This window comes from Gouania willdenowi, chromosome 7 (genome assembly GCF_900634775.1).
Source record: "Gouania willdenowi chromosome 7, fGouWil2.1, whole genome shotgun sequence".
NCBI classification, from domain to species: domain Eukaryota; kingdom Metazoa; phylum Chordata; class Actinopteri; order Blenniiformes; family Gobiesocidae; genus Gouania; species Gouania willdenowi.
The window spans coordinates 19,212,666-19,233,194 of NC_041050.1; the positions used below are offsets into that span (position 1 = coordinate 19,212,666).

Consider the following 20,529-nt stretch of genomic DNA (forward strand, 5'->3'; position numbering starts at 1 on the left):
GACTTGGTTCCTGAAGTTTAAATGTTTTGTTTTAGGCTCAAAGCCGCTGTGTGCAGCCCCTTAAAACCGGCTGCCACTCCCCCTCAGACCTGCTGTTTTGCTGTGCTGTGTCGTACGGCCGGAGTTGGATCTCTTCATCTCCAGGGTTCATTTATATCAGCATTATGAGAGTGGCTGGTGTTTAATGCAACTGTCTTTTGGTGGTTTTAATCCACATTGGCTCCGTTTTTAATATTATTGTTGTGTGTGTGGGTGTTTTATCCTCTGTTTTCACTATAGTCTGTTCAGGGATCAGCCCTCCGCACCTGCCCGATTGGCCCATCCCTCCAGGGGGCAACAGGCTAAGTGTTATTTTGTCATTGTCTGTGTCTGCATTGTATGTTTATATTTTAGTGTTTCGTCTGTCTTGCCAAGAGAGTTGTTGGTTTCTTGAGTTGTCATTATTTCCTGATATACATTGGTTTCTGTATTTTTATTTCTTTCTCATGTTAATTTTGATGTCCTATTGCTGGGTGTATTAATTGTTTCTCTTTTGTCTGCCAGGAGCTGCGGGCCTCTGGTGCGTGGCAGCCAGAACCCCTGGTGGTGGTGTTTCCAACCTCGTGTGGTGTCCTTGGTTTGGTGTGTCACGTGGTGTTTTAGGTTGTGCCCTTGTTCCCCCCCTGGCTGCCGCGGTAAGTCCACCTCCCTGCTCCCTGTACAGCCACCTCTGCCTCTTGTTATTCCCCAGCAATAGCGACACCTTTGGTTTTGTTTAAATATTGATTGTCTTTTTGTTTCATTTGGTTATAATAAAAGGCATTTGTTGTACGAGAAATCACGCCTCCAGCCCTGATTTGTAAGCTGACCTGTGGGACCTTAAACTTAGTTGGTTTTAACTATCTCCAGGGGCGAAATTCCCCTGGTGGCGTTGTCACAACTTACCATTCTGCCACATCTTGGCGTTGTCGACAGGACCTGGACATTTCGTTTTGGGGCCGAGGCGTGATTCCCTCCGTGTTATTTTAGTAGTTTTTAACCACTTGTGATTTTTTTTATATTTTTCCAGCAAAACAGCAGTTCTGGTTAGAGGGACCCAAATCTTGACCTCAAACGTCGGCCAAGTGTTAAATTTTTTTTTCCTTCTCTCTTTTTGGCCCTCAGTCAGCCAGTATGGCGGAAGAAATGCAGCAACTCAGAGAGCTGGTACTGCAGCTGAAGGCAGATAATGAGCGGCTGCTTCAGGAGGCGTTGGTTCCCCGGGTTGACCCTAGCAGGGCAGGGGTGGCTTCTCCTACGTCAGCTCCTTATGCCCCGACTGCAGGCACCAGCACGACTGTAACAGAACGGCTGGTGGTCATACCCAGGGATCGTAGGTGTCCCACATTTAATGGCAGAACAGGCATAGGTGTCATTGAATGGATTGAGGAGATTGGGATGTGTATGCGCACCCGCCACCTTTCGGTTGCTGATCAGGCATATTTCATAGGTGATCATTTGGAGGGAGAGGCAAAAAATGAAATCCGGTTTCGTAGTAGTGCTGAGCGTGGGGATCCAGCCCAGGTGTTGGCCATATTGAAAGAGCTTTATGGTCCCACTCAGCCATATGTGACTCTGCAGCAAGCGTTCTTCTCCCGCAGGCAGCAGGAAGAAGAAACTCTGCAGGAGTTTTCGTTGGCCCTCATGGCCTTAATGGAGCGGGTTAGACAAACTGCCCCCGATAGTGTGCCAAATGCCGAGATCTTACTCCGTGACCAGTTCATCGAGCATGTGCTCGACAGTACCCTCCGTAGGGTGTTAAAACAGTTTGTTCGGGGCCACCCTACGACGACTATGTTGGAGGTGCGTGCAGAGGCAATCAGGTGGGAGAGGGAGGGATTTCCAGCTGGTCCGAGGGACCGTAGTTACTCTCTCCCCTCAGTTTATGGCCTGCAATGCGGCGTACAGAGTGGCCCCCAGACTACTTCTGGCCCTCCCCAAAGCATTCCCGGCCTGGGTGAATTGATGGCTCTCATAAAGAGCCAACAAAAGCAACTTGACTTACTCACCCAGACTGTGGCCTCCCTGCAGGCCCCGCCTTCCCAAGGTCAGGCTGAGCACCGCAGACCTTTAATTTGTCGGCGATGCCAACGGCCAGGCCACTTTGCACGTGATTGTGATGGAGAGCGGGCTTTTCCTCAGGCTCGGGTCACTCCGCCCTCTGATTTTCCCTCCCAGGCTTCCCACCAGCCAGGAAACTGAAGCCCACTGAGCTGCCGAGCCAAAGTTCAGATAGGGAGTCTGCGGGCTCACAGTGAGTGCCGAAAATAGGTCTGATGTCGTCATGTCCCACCATTGATGTCCTGATTGGTGGGGTGTCTGTTTCCTGCTTGGTGGACACTGGGTCCATGGTGTCCACCATGACTGAGCAGTTCTTTCTAGAAAAATTTGCACCTTGGGGACAGGAACGCCTTCAGTCCTGTCACTGGCTACAGCTGCGAGCAGCCAATGGGCTCGCAATACCATACATTGGCTACCTGGAGTTAGAGGTAGAGTTGTGTGGCCAAGTCATCCCCAGCTGTGGGATCTTGGTGGTTAGGGACCCTCCAGCCCCTGTTTCTTCTGCTACAGGAATTTTAGGGATGAATATTAACCGTCGCTGCTATAGGGAACTGTTTGGAGGGTGTGGTCCTGCCCTCTTCGAGTCTCATCTGCTGGCAGAGGCCCCAGGCCCAGTTCGCAAAGCCCTCCAGCAATGTCACAGGGTTGATGGCCAGGCTCCATCAGACTTCCATGGTACCATCCGGGTTTGTGGGAAGAAAGCTGTGCGCATACCTGGTGGGTTCATGAAACTGGTAGCAAGTACTTGCCCTGAGCAATTTGCTGGCCAGAATGCACTCTTCGAACCAACTGAGTCCGGCCTTCCAGCAGGGCTTTTAGCATCCCCGAGCCTAATTCAGGTTATACGGGGTACAGCCTACATTCCCGTGGTCAATGTGGGAACTACAGAGGTGCTCCTCTACCCACGTACAAGCTTTGGCACTTTAAGTAGGGCCCAGGTGGTCAGTCTCCCTGCTGGGGTCACGAAAGTACAGGCGACCATGGCCACGGTGTCCTCCCAAACGGTGTCAGATCCGGTACCGGATAGGGTGGATGCATTAGACCTGTCCACGGTGGGCGAGGGAGAACGGTCAGAGGTGAGGGCATTATTGCGGAAATACAGCTCTGTCTTCTCGGCCCACGAGGGAGACATGGGCTGTACCCACCTCATCTCGCATGACATCCCTCTGCTCGATGACGTACCTCTCCGACAGCGGTATCGACGCATCCCTCCATCTGAGTATGAGGCCGTCAAGGCCCATATAAACCAACTCCTGGAGTCCCAGGTAATTAGGGAAAGCAGCAGTCCATATGCCTCCCCCATTGTCCTGGTTCGCAAGAAGGATGGGACTCTAACGGTGGTGCGTGGACTACCGCCTTCTTAACCAGAAGACTAGAAGGGATGCATTCCCGCTTCCTCGCATTGAGGAGAGTCTAGACGCACTCTCCGGTGCCCGCTGGTTCTCCACCCTAGATCTGACCAGTGGGTACAACCAGGTTCCCGTTACTGAGCAGGACAAACCAAAGACGGCTTTTTGCACCCCCTTCGGCCTGTTCGAATGGAACAGAATGCCATTTGGGTTGTGCAATGCTCCGGGAACCTTTCAACGTTTAATGCAGAGGATGTTCGGGGACCAACAGTGCCAGTCCCTCCTTCTGTATCTAGACGACATTGTTGTGTTTTCATCCTCCATCTCCCAGCACCTGCAGAGGCTGAGGGTCGTGCTAGGTCGTCTGCAGAAAGAGGGGCTGAAGGCAAAGCTGGAGAAGTGTTCTTTCTTCCGAGAGGAGGTAAAATACCTGGGTCATACCATCTCCAGCCAGGGAGTCTCAACTGACTCAGACAAAATCGAGGCTGTTGCAAAGTGCCAGCGTCCCTTGAACGTGTCCGAGCTACGGTCGTTCCTGGGCTTTGCTAGCTACTATCGCCGTTTTGTAGCGGGTTTTGCCCATCTGGCTGGCCCCCTACACAAGCTAGTGGCAGAACTCGTGGGTAAAAAGCACAGAAAGGGCTCAGAAAAGGACCTGGCTGTCAGCTGGACCCCTCAGTGCGAGGAAAGCTTTGAGGCCCTTAAAGCGCGACTGGTTTCAGCGCCAGTTTTAGCCTATGCCGACTTCTCTCGCCCATTTATTTTAGAGGTCGATGCTAGCTACAATGGTCTCGGGGCCGTCCTCTCCCAGGATTCAGAAGGTGGTGTACGTCCAGTGGCTTATGCCAGCCGAGGCCTCCGACCCACTGAACGCAACATGGAAAACTACAGGTCCATGAAGCTAGAATTCTTGGCTCTTAAATGGGCCATGACGGAGAAGTTCCGGGAATATCTGTGGGGGCACAAATGTGTTGTCTTCACAGATAATAACCCGCTGAGCTACCTCCACACTGCTAAACTGGGGGCCACAGAACACCGATGGGCGGCCCAACTCGCAGCATTTGACTTCGAGGTGAGGTACCGGTCTGGTCGAAGCAATGGGAATGCTGACGCACTCTCCCGCCAGTACACCTCTGGGGCTAGCTCGGTCGAACATGCCGTACCGGGGACCACTGTCCCAGTACCCCTCTAACAAGCACTACGACCAGATTCAGTTGCCTATGCCACTCAATCCCTGGTTTCTGTCCTCCCAGGCTGGTCTCTCGCTGACCTTCGCTCCCTGCAGGAGTCTGACCCTCTTCTGGCCACCATCCTTGGGCAGCTAAGACGAGGGGTCCAGCCCACCCGGGCGGAACGCCAGCAGCTCTCAAGACCAGCTTTGGCACTGCTGCGTCAGTGGAACCGGTTGGTCGAGCAGGAGGGGGTGTTTTACCGCCGGCTCTTTCGCCCGGATGGGGGCGAGGAAGGCCTGCAGCTGCTCTTACCTGCGGCTCTGAAAGAGGAGACCCTAAGGCAGCTGCATCACGAACATGGCCACCAAGGCATTGAAAGGACCTCTGAACTGGTCCGGGAGCGCTGTTACTGGCCAGGTATGACGTTCGACATAAAGCAGTGGGTCCAGGGGTGTGAACGATGCCAAGTGGCAAAAGACACTACACACGCGCCCCATAGCTTTATGGGTCATTTAACTGCATCCCGGCCCAATGAGATTGTGGCCATAGACTTCACAGTCTTGGAACCCTCCCGAAACGGTTTAGAAAACGTCCTTGTAATGACCGACGTTTTTCGCAAATATACCGTGGCTGTCCCCACACGGGACCAGCGAGCTTCTACGGTGGCTCAGGTACTACTTCAAGAGTGGTTCTATAGGTTGGGGGTTCCGAGCCGCATTCATTCAGACCAGGGCAGGAGTTTTGAAAGTTCCCTAGTCCAAAACCTTTGCAGGTTGTATGACGTGTTAAAATCTCGCACCACCCCGTATCATCCAGCAGGCAATGGGCAGTGTGAGAGGTTTAACAGAACCCTCCACAACCTCTTACGCACACTACCTGTTTCTAGGAAACATGACTGGGCTTCCTGTCTCCATCAAGTCCTGTTTTGTTACAACTCCACACCCCATCAAGGCACGGGAGAGTCCCCTTTCTTCTTGATGTTTGGAAGGGAGCCGCGCCTCCCTGTTGACTTTCTCCTGGGATGGGTTCACGATCCTGTTCCTGGAGCAGTCCAAGACTGGGTAACAGAACACCGTGATACTCTACGGTTTGCCTTTGAGGGTGCTCGCGAACGCTTGTCAGCTGCTGCTGGACACCGAAAAGAGCTACATGACCAGCATGTTCACGAGGCCCCTCTGAAGGTGGGCCAACTACTCTACCTTAGGGACCATAGCGCTAAAGGCCGACATAAGATCCGGGATATCTGGAACCCGGTGGCCTACAAGGTCTTGAGGGCACCCACCGGGGGTTCAGTCTATTCAGTCGCCCCAGTGGATGACCTCCAGAAGGTCCGCCACATCCACCGAGACATGATGAAACCCCTGGTTGGGCCCGAGCCACCTGTCAACCCCCGTCGGGCGCCATCGCCACCTACTCTACTCGAGCCCGAGGGATACTCCAGCGAAGAGGATCTATGGGTCCTTATGCCAGAAACCCCGTCGGTACCTGACTTAGCGCCAGCCAGCTCTTTCCTCAGAACCGTTGATGAGAGCCTCATCTGAAACCTATCCCTCAATGAGAGGCCGGGCCCAGGTGGCTGCGCCTCCTGCACCAGGCAATCAACCTGGACCCAGTCCCCAGACCTTACGTCGGACTTGCCGGTCCACCGCTGGTCGAAACCCTAATGTGCGCCATCTGCCCCAGGGTATAGGGCATGCAGACCACAGAATCCGTGATCCTCAGCCACCGGTGTCTAATGCTCAGTCAGCTCTCTTTAGGCCATGGTCGTAGTTCCAAAACCACCATTATTTTATGCATAGCCAATCGTCGGGGCGACGATTCAAAAGCTGGGGGTAGAATGTAGCAGGATGGAGTCTGCTGCCTCCACAGCTGGCACGCTGATTAGTGGGCGGTGCCCCTGACAGCGCTGCGTACTTATGGCTCTGCACACACCCCTGCTGATGACTTCCTGCTTGGTAGATGTAGCGGAGTGGCTTGGCGACGTAAGGCTGCAGTGATCTGCTTTAAGCGAGTTTCTCCGGCATCTACTGGGAGTTTGGCACCGCTCCAGAGGTGAGCATGGTTTGTTCTGCTTCCTCTTCCGATCACTGGCACGCACGGACACTCAGTTCATGTGGTGTGTCTGCAGCACGGAGCGCATTGGAAAGCGCATGGTCTGGCGGACACTCTGCTTCTGTCTGGCTCGGCACGAATCTACCACCGTCTCCGAGGTAGGCTTGCTCGTTCTCCTGTGGCTGCTCCGTGTTATAAGTTCAGCACCAACATGGGCTTTATTTTTAGTCTAGATCTCTGTGCAGCGTGAGACGCTATTATCGCGGCTCCTGACTCCTCCCACTCCAGCTTACCGTCTGTAAGTGTGGAACTCATAAATAACATCATGGCTAGACTTGGTTCCTGAAGTTTAAATGTTTTGTTTTAGGCTCAAAGCCGCTGTGTGCAGCCCCTTAAAACCGGCTGCCACTCCCCCTCAGACCTGCTGTTTTGCTGCGCTGTGTCGTACGGCCGGAGTTGGATCTCTTCATCTCCAGGGTTCATTTATATCAGCATTATGAGAGTGGCTGGTGTTTAATGCAACTGTCTTTTGGTGGTTTTAATCCACATTGGCTCCGTTTTTAATATTATTGTTGTGTGTGTGGGTGTTTTATCCTCTGTTTTCCCTATAGTCTGTTCAGGGATCAGCCCTCCGCACCTGCCCGATTGGCCCATCCCTCCAGGGGGCTAACAGCTTGTCTGTGTCTGCATTGTATGTTTATATTTTAGTGTTTCATCTGTCTTGCCAAGAGAGTTGTTGGTTTCTTGAGTTGTCATTATTTCCTGATATACATTGGTTTCTGTATTTTTATTTCTTTCTCATGTTAATTTTGATGTCCTATTGCTGGGTGTATTAATTGTTTCTCTTTTTTCTGCCAGGAGCTGCGCGCCTCTGGTGCATGGCAGCCAGAACCCCTGGTGGTGGTGTTTCCAACCTCGTGTGGTGTCCTTGGTTTGGTGTGTCACGTGGTGTTTTAGGTTGTGCCCTTGTTCCCCCCCTGGCTGCCGCGGTAAGTCCACCTCCCTGCTCCCTGTACAGCCACCTCTGCCTCTTGTTATTCCCCACTAATAGCGACACCTTTGGTTTTGTTTAAATATTGATTGTCTTTTTGTTTCATTTGGTTATAATAAAAGGCATTTGTTGTACGAGAAATCACGCCTCCAGCCCTGATTTGTAAGCTGACCTGTGGGACCTTAAACTTAGTTGGTTTTAACTATCTCCAGGGGTGAAATTCCCCTGGTGGCGTTTTCACAACTTACCATTCTGCCACAAGTTTTTAAGATATTTTTGTATCTTTTGTATTTCTCCTCTTTTTTTTTAGTTCTATATTTCAAATAATCTTTGTACAATTGTTTTTTTTTCTTTTTACATATGTTTTCTTATCCGTTTCTTTTGTCTTTTTTTATTTTTAACTTTTATTTCTTTGACCGGACAGTGGTATTCACAAAGAGACATTAAAACATTGAGTCATTAATATCATCAACATAAACTGCCTTCCAGTCATGATTTATAAGTTCATCTTTAAATGCTTGAATCCTTTCAGGTGTTCTTACCCTTACTATCTTACTGTATGTGTATCCACTTTATACGGCTTCAATTTAAATTCAAATATGGCAAAAACAGGCAAATAATCAGTTATATCAGTCAATATTATCCCACTTGTAATATTTTTGTCTGCTAAATTAACATAAATGTTGTCTATTAATGTTGCACTATCCTTTATTATTCTAGTTGGTTTTAATATAAGAGGATATAAATTTAAGCTATACATATCAACGTAATCTGCTGTGTTTATGTGATCAACAAATCAACATTGAAGTCCCCACATACTATCAGACTCTTGGTATTATGTTTGGAATACAACTCAAATATGCTCTTATTAAATTCGTTGACACAAGATCCTGGCGTTCTGTAGATACAGCTGATTATTATTATTTTTTTGACACTCATTACTTATATTAGTAGTCACTTATTCCATCAGGTTATCAATGGTTAGTCATTTATTTCACATACAAAGCAACACCTCCTCCTCTTTTATTCAATCTATTCTGTTTAAATTATTCATAATCTGCGATAAACGTTATATGAAGTTGCCTGAACAACGTAGGCATTAGTGTAAAGTCCTAAGATACTATTCCACTGGGTTCTGTGCTAAACAATTTCTTGATAGGTCTAAGGTTAAAATAAACATATTTTTCTATTTTGCCTAGTGTCAAATGTAGTGGACCATACCTCATTTTTTATTATCCCCCGGCACAAATGTGGAAGGGGAATACAGGATTGACGTCTGTCCGTCCATCCGAGTTAAAGAGGACAGCTTTTTTCAAAAACTGTTTAAGTTAGGCTAACCAAATCTGTGTGTGGCTTCAGGGTATCAATACCTTGATGGAGTTCGAAAATGAGAAGCGGAGTTATTGCCCTTGTTCGGTTTTTCTTTACTCTGTTCGAGGTATCTTCAAAGGCGGACAGCATTTCTTAGAAATCGTTTAAGTTAGGATAACCAAATTTGGTGTGTAGCTTCAGGGTATCAATACCTTGATGGAGTTCGAAAATGAGAAGCGGAATTATTGCCCTTGTTCCGTTTTTCTTTACTCTGTTCGAGGTATCTTCAAAGGGGGACAGCATTTCTTAGAAATCGTTTAAGATAGGATAACCAAATCTGGTGTGTAGCTTCAGGTTATCAATACCTTGATGGAGCTTGAAAATAAGAAGTGCGCAATTATTTCTTTCCCAGTTATTGCACTTGTGCCGTTGTTCTTACTCTGTTCGAGGTATTTTCAAAGGGGACAGCTTTTCTTAGATAACGTTTAAGATAGTTAGTCATTTTTATTCTGATGTGATAATCTTTTCATATTAGTTAGATTTAGGACATTTAGAAAAAGGTTGTAAGTTATAATGAGAACCAATCTGGCGGGGGATGTTGATGACTGTCTTCTTGTTTAGTATGCCACCCACACCAAAGCGTATTTGTTGCTTCCCCAGTGGGAGTGAAACTGCGAAGTAGAACAAGGAAACTTACCCCTTACTCACTTTGCATTCTGCACAATGTAAAGCTATTAGTGCATTGAGAAATCCAACTTACAGGACTACATTTGTTGGATGCCACCAAAACCTATGCAAATCTCTTTTCTTCTTTAAGTCCACCAATTACTGGGAAGAAATTCTATCTCATCTGTGCAGCATTACATTTGTAGCCATTGAATTGATATTATTTACAGCAGCTTACTCCTTTAGGTTTGTAAAGACCACAGTGGATTTTGAAGACATGTAGGGTTGGGACTGGGGTGAATTTTACCTTTAGTGAGGCACGTGAAGAAGGGGGGATCCCATTGTTATACTTTCCTGAGATGATCCCACAAGCAAGAGGAGACCATGTCATAGCTCCAATACCTGCAGAAAGAAAATTGTAAGTATTTCAAAAGTAAATTTCCATTGATAGCCAAACAATACTTTGCAAATATGAGACCAGTGATAGGTCATCTAAACACACTTGCTTTGTCACAATCAGATGAACAATAATTTCAAAACATTAGATTAGGGACAACCACATAGGCTAAAATCTTTTCACTCTAGAAACCATTTAAATATTTAAAGCCAGCACAGATCACCTGATGGTATTTTTTATTTATTTATTTATTTTTTTTTAAATTTTCAAAAAATTTTCATACTTCTTGATTTCATGGGAAAAATGTTACAAACTGTGACTAAGTGTGACTCGTCTGAATCACACTTAGGGAAAGTATGTAATTGGCAGTAGTGGACAGTAACAAAGTGCATTTACTTAAGTACTATACTTAATTAGTATTTTCAAGTATCTGCACTTTACTTGAGTACAATTTTGGGGGATACTTCTAACTTTAACTGCACTACATTTGAAAGACAAATGTAGTTTTTATTCCACTACATTTCCATTGATGCCCTCATTACTGAGAACTTTTTCCTAAACTCGGACTTACCTTTATTTGTGTTATGTTGTGCCGATTGAACAGCTGTTTGTTCATTCTGTGAATAATGGTGATTTGGTTCATTTGATAAAATGTTATTAAACACAAACCTAATGGGACATTCTCCATCAGTGATTTTTTTTAATTTGCAATAATAATAAAAAAAATTACGTTGGAGATTTTTATTCAGATTTAATAATTAAGATTTTTTTTTAAAATACAAATACTTCAGCACTTTCACTTAAATAGTATTTTGACTGTGCTACTTTTACTTGTATTGGAGTAGTTTCTGAAAAGGAGTATCTGTACTTTTACTGAAGTACCATAATAAAGTTCTGGACTGTGTCCACCTCTGGTCATTGTTGATGTGTGACACTTACCTATCTTGTGGTAGAGGTCAGGAAGTTGCACCTCAACCTTCTCCCTTTGGAACATATGATACTCAGCTTGTTCACAGATTGGTGGGATCTGGTTAAACTGCCGTGCCACAGAGTACGCCTCCTGTAGAGTAGAATGGCAGTTTGGTACAACAGAGCTATTTAAAGTAGAATTTAAAATAACATGATATAATCACCTCTTTAGATGTTAGACAAAATAATAAGAGAGGTACAAAAAGAAGAATGTGAATTAATCACAAAGGAGACCTAAGCTACACACCATGATTTCTATTGAGGTCCAACGTGACGTGCCCCAGTACATGGCCATTCCCTGGTTAATCACATGGGTCATTGCTCTCACAGTCTCTTAAAAATCAGAACAGAGAAACAGATTACCAAAAAAAAATAACAACACTCATGACACAAATGGCCAGTACAGGGTTGTATTACTTGAGTCCTCATGACTCATGACTCAACTCGAGATTCTGATGCTAATGCTACTTTGAATGTTGATAATGTTGTCATGTGTTAGCTGCTAAATAACGACATCGGTAGCCTCTAAAGTTACTCAAACTCATAATCCTGGTTCTCTGAGTGATACGAGTGAGATGTCTCGCTATGGGATGCACGCCCGTGCTGGCAGCCTCTCAAGAGCACAATCTCATTACATCAATCCTGATTGGGCGGTGAAACGGATCCGTCTGCCGCAGTTAGTCCCACCTACTATAAGTAACGTGGGCAAAGGATACTATGCCATTCAAATTAAGCACCTCTTCTCACCCGCCCAGCAAGAAGGGTTGGCTGGTGCGACATCTCACTGAACTTGGGCTATGTGAATAATCTCAGGTTGTCTTTCATAATGCTTATTCAATGTCTCACTATGGGATGTGGTAGCTCCTGTATTGCAGACAAGCTTATCACACGTACACCAGCCCACAGGGCAAAGCACTGTTTCAATCAGGACAGGAGAACCGCACGAGCGCAAGCGAGTGTGCACGCAAACCCGCAGGCGGCTGCAGACCCTGACTCATGTAAGCCAAAGCGATTGCCTCCACCCCCCAGTGTGACAGGCGCTCCTTTGTGACAGGCTTCCCTTTATGGGGCTGAGCCCAGGAGGCAAAGAGCTGATCACTCCTCCTGTAGCTCCCTTACATGTCCATATCAGTCACCCCTTGTATCAGAACAGATAGAGCTGGAGAACAGGGAACTTCCAGCTGCGTCACCGGAGGAGATGAGAGGAGCACGGCATGCTGCTCTCTTCTTCTTCCTGGCCTGGGTGTGCTGCGCGGGCTGTACCGGCGGAGCTTCAGCCAATGCCGAAGGCTTTCTGGACCAGCCGGAGGAACCATGTTGAGATGGCTGGTCGGGCTAGGGGACACAGTTTAGGAGCCTTAAACTGAGAGCCCTGAGGAGCCAAAAACACCTTGTGGTGCACAGGTGGAGATGGAGTTTTGGGGGTCCCTTTTCTGTGCCTCACACTGTCACTGAAGGGATGTCAACACGGAGCCAAAGATCCCCTCCAGAACTACCGGCATATCCAAGATATCACCCTTCTCGCTCTTGGACAGGTTCGTAAGGTTTAGTAACCATGCTAAACGTTGCTACGTACTCTCGTTTGGTGCTCGGCTTCCATGGGGACACCGCAAACAGCCACGGAAGCAGGTGTGCTGCAACAAATGGCTCCACCGGAGGCATACGAAGCAGACTCAGGCTCTCCATCATCTTGTAGTCGAGGGATGAGGCACCAGGCACTGAGCTCCTGCTGCTGAACGGGCGGTCCTTCCATGAAAGCGCCATTACGTCGAACAGCTCTGGTAAAAGAGGGAGAAGTTGCCTCGTCGCACCCCTGGATGCTGGAAACCTCTTTCCCTCATAGCGGGACCGGGTGGTCTTGCTAAGACTGCGGGCCAGGGGATGGCCAGTCGGGCAGCAGCGCATTTGCACACGTCGAGCATGTCCGCGCCGGGGAGAGTAGAAGCTGGTGTGCTCCTCTTGTGCTTTCTCCGGAGAGGCAATGGAGGTAAAGTGACAAAAACTGTCTTCTCCGTCCTCTCATATGAGGAGTTCAGAGGCGACAGTCCAGTTTAAGGATGTCTTCCTTGGGTGGAGGGCCAGTGGTCAAATTAAGCTGGGAGACCCAGCTGGCAACAGGCCTTGCTGTGGTCACCACAAAGGTCCCCGTCTCCTCTCTCGTCATGACGGCGGTGCCATGTGTAGAGAAGTAGGGGTCCTGTCCAGACAGACTAGCTTGGCGTGCTAGTTGTCTGCGGTGGCTCTTCACCATGAACCCAGCACAGTAATGGCAAGAGCCGGGTGCGTCACGAGCCCGCCGGGCGTGTTCCAGCCCGAGGCAGCCCGAGCAGACCTGGTGTGTGTCCCTGTTCCATATCTTGCCTCCGAACCCCCTGGTGTGCGGGGCTTTTCCCTCCATCTCTTATGTGCTGGTGTGCAGGAAGAGAGAGAATGGTGTTTAGCTAATGCTAACACGTGGAAGCTAGCTAGTGTGCTAACCAGATAAAAACCAACAACCGGCCCCTGGCATCCCTGGTGAGGCAGCGAGAGAAGTGTTGGACCGAACCGTCAACTGGTTTGTTAACGTCCAGGACTTGACGGCCGTGGTGGGGCATTGAGTGCAGGGTTGGACCAAGCTGATAACTGGTGTGTTAGGAGTCGGTCCTCAACGGCTGTGGTGAGGTGTCGAAGGCCAGCGCTTTACCAAGCGTGAAGGCAAGGAAGCGCTAGTCGACCTGGTGTGGCCGACAGCAAAAGCATCCACCAGTAGCGTCCGGTGACAGAGGCCAAAAAATAATCTGTCTGTGGAAAGTTAAGCTACTGATAGACGCGAGATATGCTCCAAGTGAGAAGAGGTGTTTAAATGGCATAGTATCCTCCCCATGCAACTTATAGTAGGTGGAACTACCTACGGCGGATGGATACGTTTCACCAGTCAAATCAGGATTGGCGTAATGAGTTTGTGCTTCTGAGGGCTGCCAGCAGGGGAGTGCATCCCATAGTGAGACATCGAACGAGTATTATGAAAGAGAACAATGGTTTCACGATGTTTGGTTAAGTTGTGATATGTTTCTTATGTCACAAACTTGCATCCAACAGAACTGACTTCTGACTACAGGTGTGTTCTGCATGTAAAGAATATTCTCGTGAGTTGGATAAAGCGTCACATAATTCCAGGACTCAGATTTTTTTCTTTGGTGACTCGGACTCGAACACCTAGGACTCGTGGCTCGACTCGGACTTGAGCTAAGGTGACTCCACTACACGACTACAGTGGACATTCTGGGTTTTTTTTAGGATTTTCACTATGGAGGTAAAAATTGTCTTTGACCTTTGACCATCTTTGACTTTATAAGATCAAAGATGCTTGGGACCATCCAAACATGGCGATTGTTTATTAAACCAATTTAATACTTTAATTTCTTTTGAACAAGTTTAACAAGCAAAATATTTTCTACTCCAATGTAAATCTTATACACATAAGGATATTTGTGCTCATTGCTCATTTATTCTTTCATTCATCTTCTGTGGCTGCTTTTTCCTGTTAGGGGTCTTGAACAGGACTTTATTCTGTCCCAGGGCCAACACACAAAGAGACTTAAATCAAATTTACATTTTCATTCACTCCTATGGGCCAGTTGGACTCCCAATTAACCAAACATACATGTGTTTGGACTGTGGGACAAAGCTGAAGTACCCAAATAAAACCAATGCTGATAAGGGGAGAACATGCAAACTCCACACACAAGTCCCACCATTATATCACCATGCAGCCCTGAATTTATTAATAAAGAATGACAAATTATACCTGCAGAAACAACAAATTGCCCATCAGTACATGGAACATTTCAACTAATGTGCCAAACACATTGTGTCAAATGTATTAACATTATAAATATTATGCAATACGCTTTATAAGCATGTGATGAGCATACTTACCCTCTATTGGTGTATTTGGATCAGGTCTATTTGCAAAAACCACATCGATGTACCCCAACTGAAGTCTGTCAAGAGATGCTTTTAGACCTGTTTCAAATGACAATAATTACTTCTTGCGGTGTGGTCAAAAAGCAAAAAAGGTTGAGTTTTAATTATTTATTCAGTCATTGCTTAATAATGACAAAACTCCTACCTTCAATTATATGTTTTCTTGACAATCCTCTCTCCATTTCAGCCCTGAAACACACCTTGAACGTTAGTGTGATAACTAAGTCTAAAAACTCGAGTACACAGACACACAAACCAACAAATATGATATTGAAAAACAACAACTTATACATACTTTCCACCCCAAAAGATTTTTGTGGTGATGACTAAACTTGATCTCCTGCAGAAAATAACATAAATGCAAAGATTAATATTGTTTTATGTTTGGTATTTAAGCTATAAAGATTGTGTTGTGTTAGCCTGGCAATAAAGGTGAAACACATGATTAAAATGACACCCCCAAAAAAGACTTATCCGTCTCACCAAGAGCAACAATCTAAGCTATAATCAATTCAGTAGGCCAGACAAAAAAAGGGCTGATATCATGCTATTTTTCACCCATCTCCTTTTGTTCTAAAACCAACAACATAGTATTTGAAGGTCATTTTCCCAAACTCGCCTGTTTTCCAGAGTTTTAGCCCTCTGAGTAGTGCTAAAAACGGGCTGTTTTAGGGCCTACTTATGCATATTCATCAGTAGGCGTGTCTGTAGATGCTCTTGCGAGGCAGGTCAGTGATCACCAAAGCAACTTTCTTTTAATTGTTTGGAATAGTGCATTTAAGGTGAAAATCATTTGTTTCGTCCAACCGTTGAGTTGCATTAGGTCACAAACACGTCAGATCAAGTCAAAGCTAAAAATGGAACTGCTCCCTTGGTTCTACACCATTGCTGCCCACTGCTCCTCAGGTAAATGCAGAGAACACATTTTGTGTATGTAGCTCGCATGCCTTTTGCTCCTTGAGCGTGGGCGTGTATGCTCACTGTGGAGGCGCGGCTCGGCAGCAGGCACATCCTGGAAGGAGAGGTTTAGACATTTGTGATGTCACAAAAGTCTGACCGCTCATTTTTAAGAAGAGGGCAGAGCAACAGCTAAAAGAGCAGGAAGTGAAGATTGCTCAGAGATGCAGGAAGGAAGCCCAATAATACTTTGGGGGTATTTTAGATAATTAATTAACATTGTAACATGATTAAAAGCTCAAAAAAGTTGATTTAGCATGATATAGGCTCTTTAAACAAGTGTCTTAAAGCTCACAACAAGGGCTGCATATGTAAGAAAGTGGCACCAACTTTTTTTTAAAAATTATTATTTGAACAGGAGCTGGTGATCAGTGCAACAACACGGAAATGAGGCTCACCCTTAAAAAATGCAAAGGAAATCTCAGCCAGGCAGATATGGCAACACAAGTCAAATAGAAGTATATTTTACCTCCATCCTTTTTTCTTTATGATACTTCCCAAGACAACTTCAGCCCTGACAGAGAAGACATATAAAAATACAAAAATTAGATTTTTTTTTTTTTTAAATTTTAAAGAAAGAATTTGATTAATCCGGTTGTGTGCAGTTGTACTTCATTCTTCTACATTTTTTTTTATCAGTGTGATACTATTGGCCTGTTGATGATAAAATAATCCATACGATGCCTTAGTTCTGCCTTTTGAAAAATAAGAGTTATAAATTACATTGAACGTACTTTCCAGCATTGTAGATTTCCGCTGTATCAAACAGGTTTATTCCTCTCTCATAAGCCAAAGTCACAAGCTCCTCAGCCACCTGCAAGAAGAGCACATTAAAGGCTTAGACAAGATTGTGATGATAATACTGAAATGTACCACCATTGTTGGAAAAGAAAAATGTCTGTCTGTTTTTTTTGCTAATAATAACTATTTATTTAGTTCTGAGAAAATGACCATCACAGTTTGTTATTTTGGTCCATATTTGAAATAAAGTCACAAACAAAATGGTAATATTTACTCCTTCAGATGTTATCATTTCACCCAACATTGATTAAACCAAAGTCAAGATCAGACACTCTCTAATCGTAAGCAATTGTCCGGTGACTCTGAATTCCCTCCCATGTTTACTACATTTCCCAAATTATTAAATTTAAGTTTTTCATCAGATTAGTAAACTTAGGTAAAAGTTTTTGGACATGAATACGTGTATATTTTTCCATACTGACCTCATTTGTGATCTGACCTCCAATGGTAACCCATGTGCCTGTACAACAACAACAACAACAACGTTAATGTCAGTGTTACATGCAGTGTCACTGTCTAACCTGTGACAGACAGACAGACTGTGGCGTTATTTATAGCAGTGCTCAGTATAACCATGGTTCAGGTGGTATAGTGATCGGCAGCTCTTTCCCATCGGTGTTAGAATGGGTGTATGTGACTGATATTGGGCAGTGCTTTGGGACTTTTTTAGTTATAGTTCAAGTGATAAATAAATCAAGCCGATTTAACATGCATAGCGTCCCATTTATTGACTTTGCAGATTATTCCACTGTAAACATTATAAACAAAACACTTTTTGCTTAAGGGTAGTTTGTTTAGACATGTATTGGGACGTTGGAGATTTTAAAATGTAGCTTTTTATATTATATTTTAAGTTTTTTTTTTTTTATTTCTAATTACTCTAGAGGAATAAATGCATGTGTTTTTAATTGGGTGCCTGGATGGATGGATGGATGGATGGATGGATGGATGGATGGATGGATGCAGTGAAGTGCAGTGAGCACTAGGGTTGGGTAGGCGGGGCGTTGACATTGGTGGTCGAGACCAGCAATGTCGACACCAATGACAATTTCATATGTTTCGGCTGGCTGGCTGAACTGACTGCACATGTGCAAACATAAAAACACGCTATGGAACCAGAGGCAGAGCAGCAATGTGCTTTTGGGAGGGGGTGTGGCCTCCTCCTGCCTTAGAGCGGAGTGAGACTGTGCAGCTTCTCTGCCGTACCAAAGCAATGTTTAGTCATTTGGGCTATGAAAAGCACAAAATGCTGATATACTTTCAAACTTTTAGGTACTGTGGGAAATCAGAAATTGAAAAATAAATAATTTATAATTATATTATAATTACAACAAATAATCAAAATATTAATTCACCCTTTAGTGGGAACTGCCTACCTTGCCTACACTGACTGCACGTCACTGGATGGATGGTAATATTGAGGTGATGTGAATGCATGCATAAACTGTTTTATCTCAACTTACCTAAACCGAGACAGGACACTCTCAGTCCTGATTTCCCTAAATTTCTGTTCCCATTGTGCATAACAGACAAACAACCAACAAAAAAACCAACAAAGTTTTTAATTTTTGCCTTTTTATTAAAAACACTTCCCTTCTTCCATAAAGTCTTAGATTTACTCTGTGATATCACAATCATGGCACTTGTGATTATGGCCTTGATATTGTATCTGTGATCCAGATTAGTCGCCTTCAGTGATAACCTGGGTATGATGTCATCCTTCATACAGTGAGCACATGGGCTCATTGAAAGCTGGCCAGCATTACTTTTTCTAGATAATTGATAAGTATTATACAGTAATGTGTAATAATGTAGTTATTTAATGATGCTTTCTCACCTGTAGACCATGCCTGTTGAATATGCAATGCTATCTCTCAGAGACACATGGTTCATCTTTAGAAAGTCCTCCAGGTTTTTAAGCTGAGCAGCTGCTCGCACCTCTCTGAGGCGCTGAAACTCTGCCAGCTGCCGACTACGCTGCTGCCTCTCTTCCTGCTCCAGGGCCTGCTCTGACAGGAAGTAGCTCAGGCCGCTGTGCAAGCTCTCACTCATGGAGGACAAAGACAGCATCTTCCCTGACCCTCCGCTTCCACTGCTGATGCTGCTGCTCCGATTAATCCCACCGTTTTCTCGAGCACCTGGCGATGTGCCCCCGCCACCCCCTGGTCTGGGCATCTGGATGTGGGTGGCAAAAACATGGTCATCAGTAAACAATCTGATGTCAAAGGTGAGATCTCTGCGTTGTTTAACATATGTCAATGGGAGCAGTATGACATCACAACAGTCATGGTTGGGAACATACAGTCATTATGAAGACGTTTTCTGGTCTCGGCTCTGCTGGTGTTGCTGCATTATTGAAGTATAAACATTGAATTATTCATGGTTAAGTGAAGTGTTATATGTGGAGGAGTGGTGTTCTTGGCTTTTGTTGGCGTGAATGACACAGGATGGTAGAATGAAGAACAACAGTGCTAAGGTCATATACTCACATACACGGTGCCAGGGTGGACATCTGTACAACTGTAGCATGCACGAGCACAAGTCACTGTGTGGAAACGCGGTGCTGCAGAAAACTGACACGTGACCTCAAATTATTTTCAAATATTGGACTGGAAGACAAAAAGTGGAAACATTTGACAGTGAAGGAGGGACAGAAGCTGATTTACATTGATCCATGTATTTTAGAATAAATCATGCTCATTGTTTTCTGTTGTGGATACACAAAGTTCCAACAGAACTGCAATCTAAAAAAAATCGTGCAGTGACTTTGCAGCTTTCTTTACAGTCAGTATGTAGCTTTCAACATTTGAAAAAAAAAAAATCATTTTTAATTTTTCTCACTCTTCTATGCCAAACAATGTTTACCTGCATGACCATATGATTGTATAAAGTTTAGCTTTGGGCACGTCAGCCTCTGACCTTCAGTTTTGCAGACGACTGGTACAGCAAAATTACAAGACCCTCTTAATTCAAACTTCATGGACAATAAGATAACTTCCATTCATTGCAGCTATTAATCTCTGCTATACCTCCCTATGAGACTCCAGGATATATTTGCAGCAACCATAGCAAAATAAGTCTTTAATTTCTCACAGTTTGTCATTTCAGTGTTAATGTCATAACTTTATGAAATATAAAAATATATACATTAAGAAATCAAGATTCAATAGGAGCACAAACTGCTGTCACATATGTCGAACACCCTTTCATCACGTCCTCCTGACATTGATGACCTTTTTTCTGAAACTCAGCAGTGTCTAGAAGGAGATTGAAAACAAAGAAAGATCCATCACATCCATCACGTTTAGAGTTACTCACCCGTGTTGTTGTTCGAGTCATGTAGGGGTTCTGCACAACACTGCTCATGATAGAGTTGATGATGGCCGATTATAAATGATCTGATTTTCCCAGCCTAATGCAAGGCAGAGCGTGCTCATATACGCTTTCACAGTAGTTGGAGGAGTTGTTATGGCGTCCCTCTCCCTCCTGCCTGGTCACGCGGCACACAAAGAACCCTATCAGCAGCCCTGTCGGCACTGCAGAGAGCAAAAATAATCTCACCAGTCAATAATTCATGGATACTAAAACTAGGTTCTGTGCTGAGAGCGTCTGATAAAAAAAGACCTTTTACTGGCATTGATACAGTACATGTGTTTATTTTGATGTTTGAATCATTAGAGACAATCTGTATAACAGTGGTTATGTTATATCAGTGGGCTTGTTTTCGGGACAGCTTTCTGCTATTGAGTTTGCATGTGTACTGCATTGTTTCCCAACAAGGGCTACGAGCTCAAGTTGCAGGAAATATTTATCAATTAA

General features: G+C 45.2%; 2 protein-coding genes across 5 annotated transcripts in view; one reads left to right on the top strand and one right to left on the bottom strand.

The window, feature by feature from the left end:
- Positions 1-7,848, top strand: part of LOC114467552 (retinoic acid receptor responder protein 3-like) — a 23,228-nt gene extending 15,380 nt beyond the window's left edge. The window contains exons 9-10 of one of the 2 annotated variants that reach the window (XR_003674524.1): positions 36-7,343; positions 7,511-7,848. Coding sequence is in view for 1 of the 2 variants with exons in the window: in XM_028453944.1 (XP_028309745.1) it covers positions 2,295-3,443 (1,149 nt within the window). In the remaining variant the exon portion in view is untranslated. Of the gene's footprint in view, positions 1-35 lie in introns of both variants that reach the window. The other variant, XM_028453944.1, reaches the window with a different exon arrangement.
- LOC114467551 (voltage-gated potassium channel subunit beta-2-like) overlaps positions 1-20,196 on the bottom strand; it is a 27,517-nt gene extending 7,321 nt beyond the window's left edge. For 2 of the 3 annotated variants that reach the window (XM_028453941.1, XM_028453940.1), the window contains exons 1-13: positions 20,029-20,196; positions 19,200-19,283; positions 18,548-18,885; positions 18,174-18,217; positions 17,133-17,170; positions 16,644-16,723; positions 16,379-16,423; positions 15,248-15,292; positions 15,098-15,141; positions 14,905-14,991; positions 11,234-11,319; positions 10,957-11,077; positions 9,928-10,022 (exon numbers count right to left, since the gene is read on the bottom strand). In XM_028453941.1, coding sequence (XP_028309742.1) covers positions 9,928-10,022; positions 10,957-11,077; positions 11,234-11,319; positions 14,905-14,991; positions 15,098-15,141; positions 15,248-15,292; positions 16,379-16,423; positions 16,644-16,723; positions 17,133-17,170; positions 18,174-18,217; positions 18,548-18,885; positions 19,200-19,283; positions 20,029-20,076 — 1,155 coding nt within the window. In that variant the 5' untranslated portion in view covers positions 20,077-20,196. Of the gene's footprint in view, positions 1-9,927; positions 10,023-10,956; positions 11,078-11,233; positions 11,320-14,904; positions 14,992-15,097; positions 15,142-15,247; positions 15,293-16,378; positions 16,424-16,643; positions 16,724-17,132; positions 17,171-18,173; positions 18,218-18,547; positions 18,886-19,199; positions 19,320-20,028 lie in introns of all 3 variants that reach the window. The other variant, XM_028453943.1, reaches the window with a different exon arrangement.
- Positions 20,197-20,529: the final 333 nt, after the last annotated feature.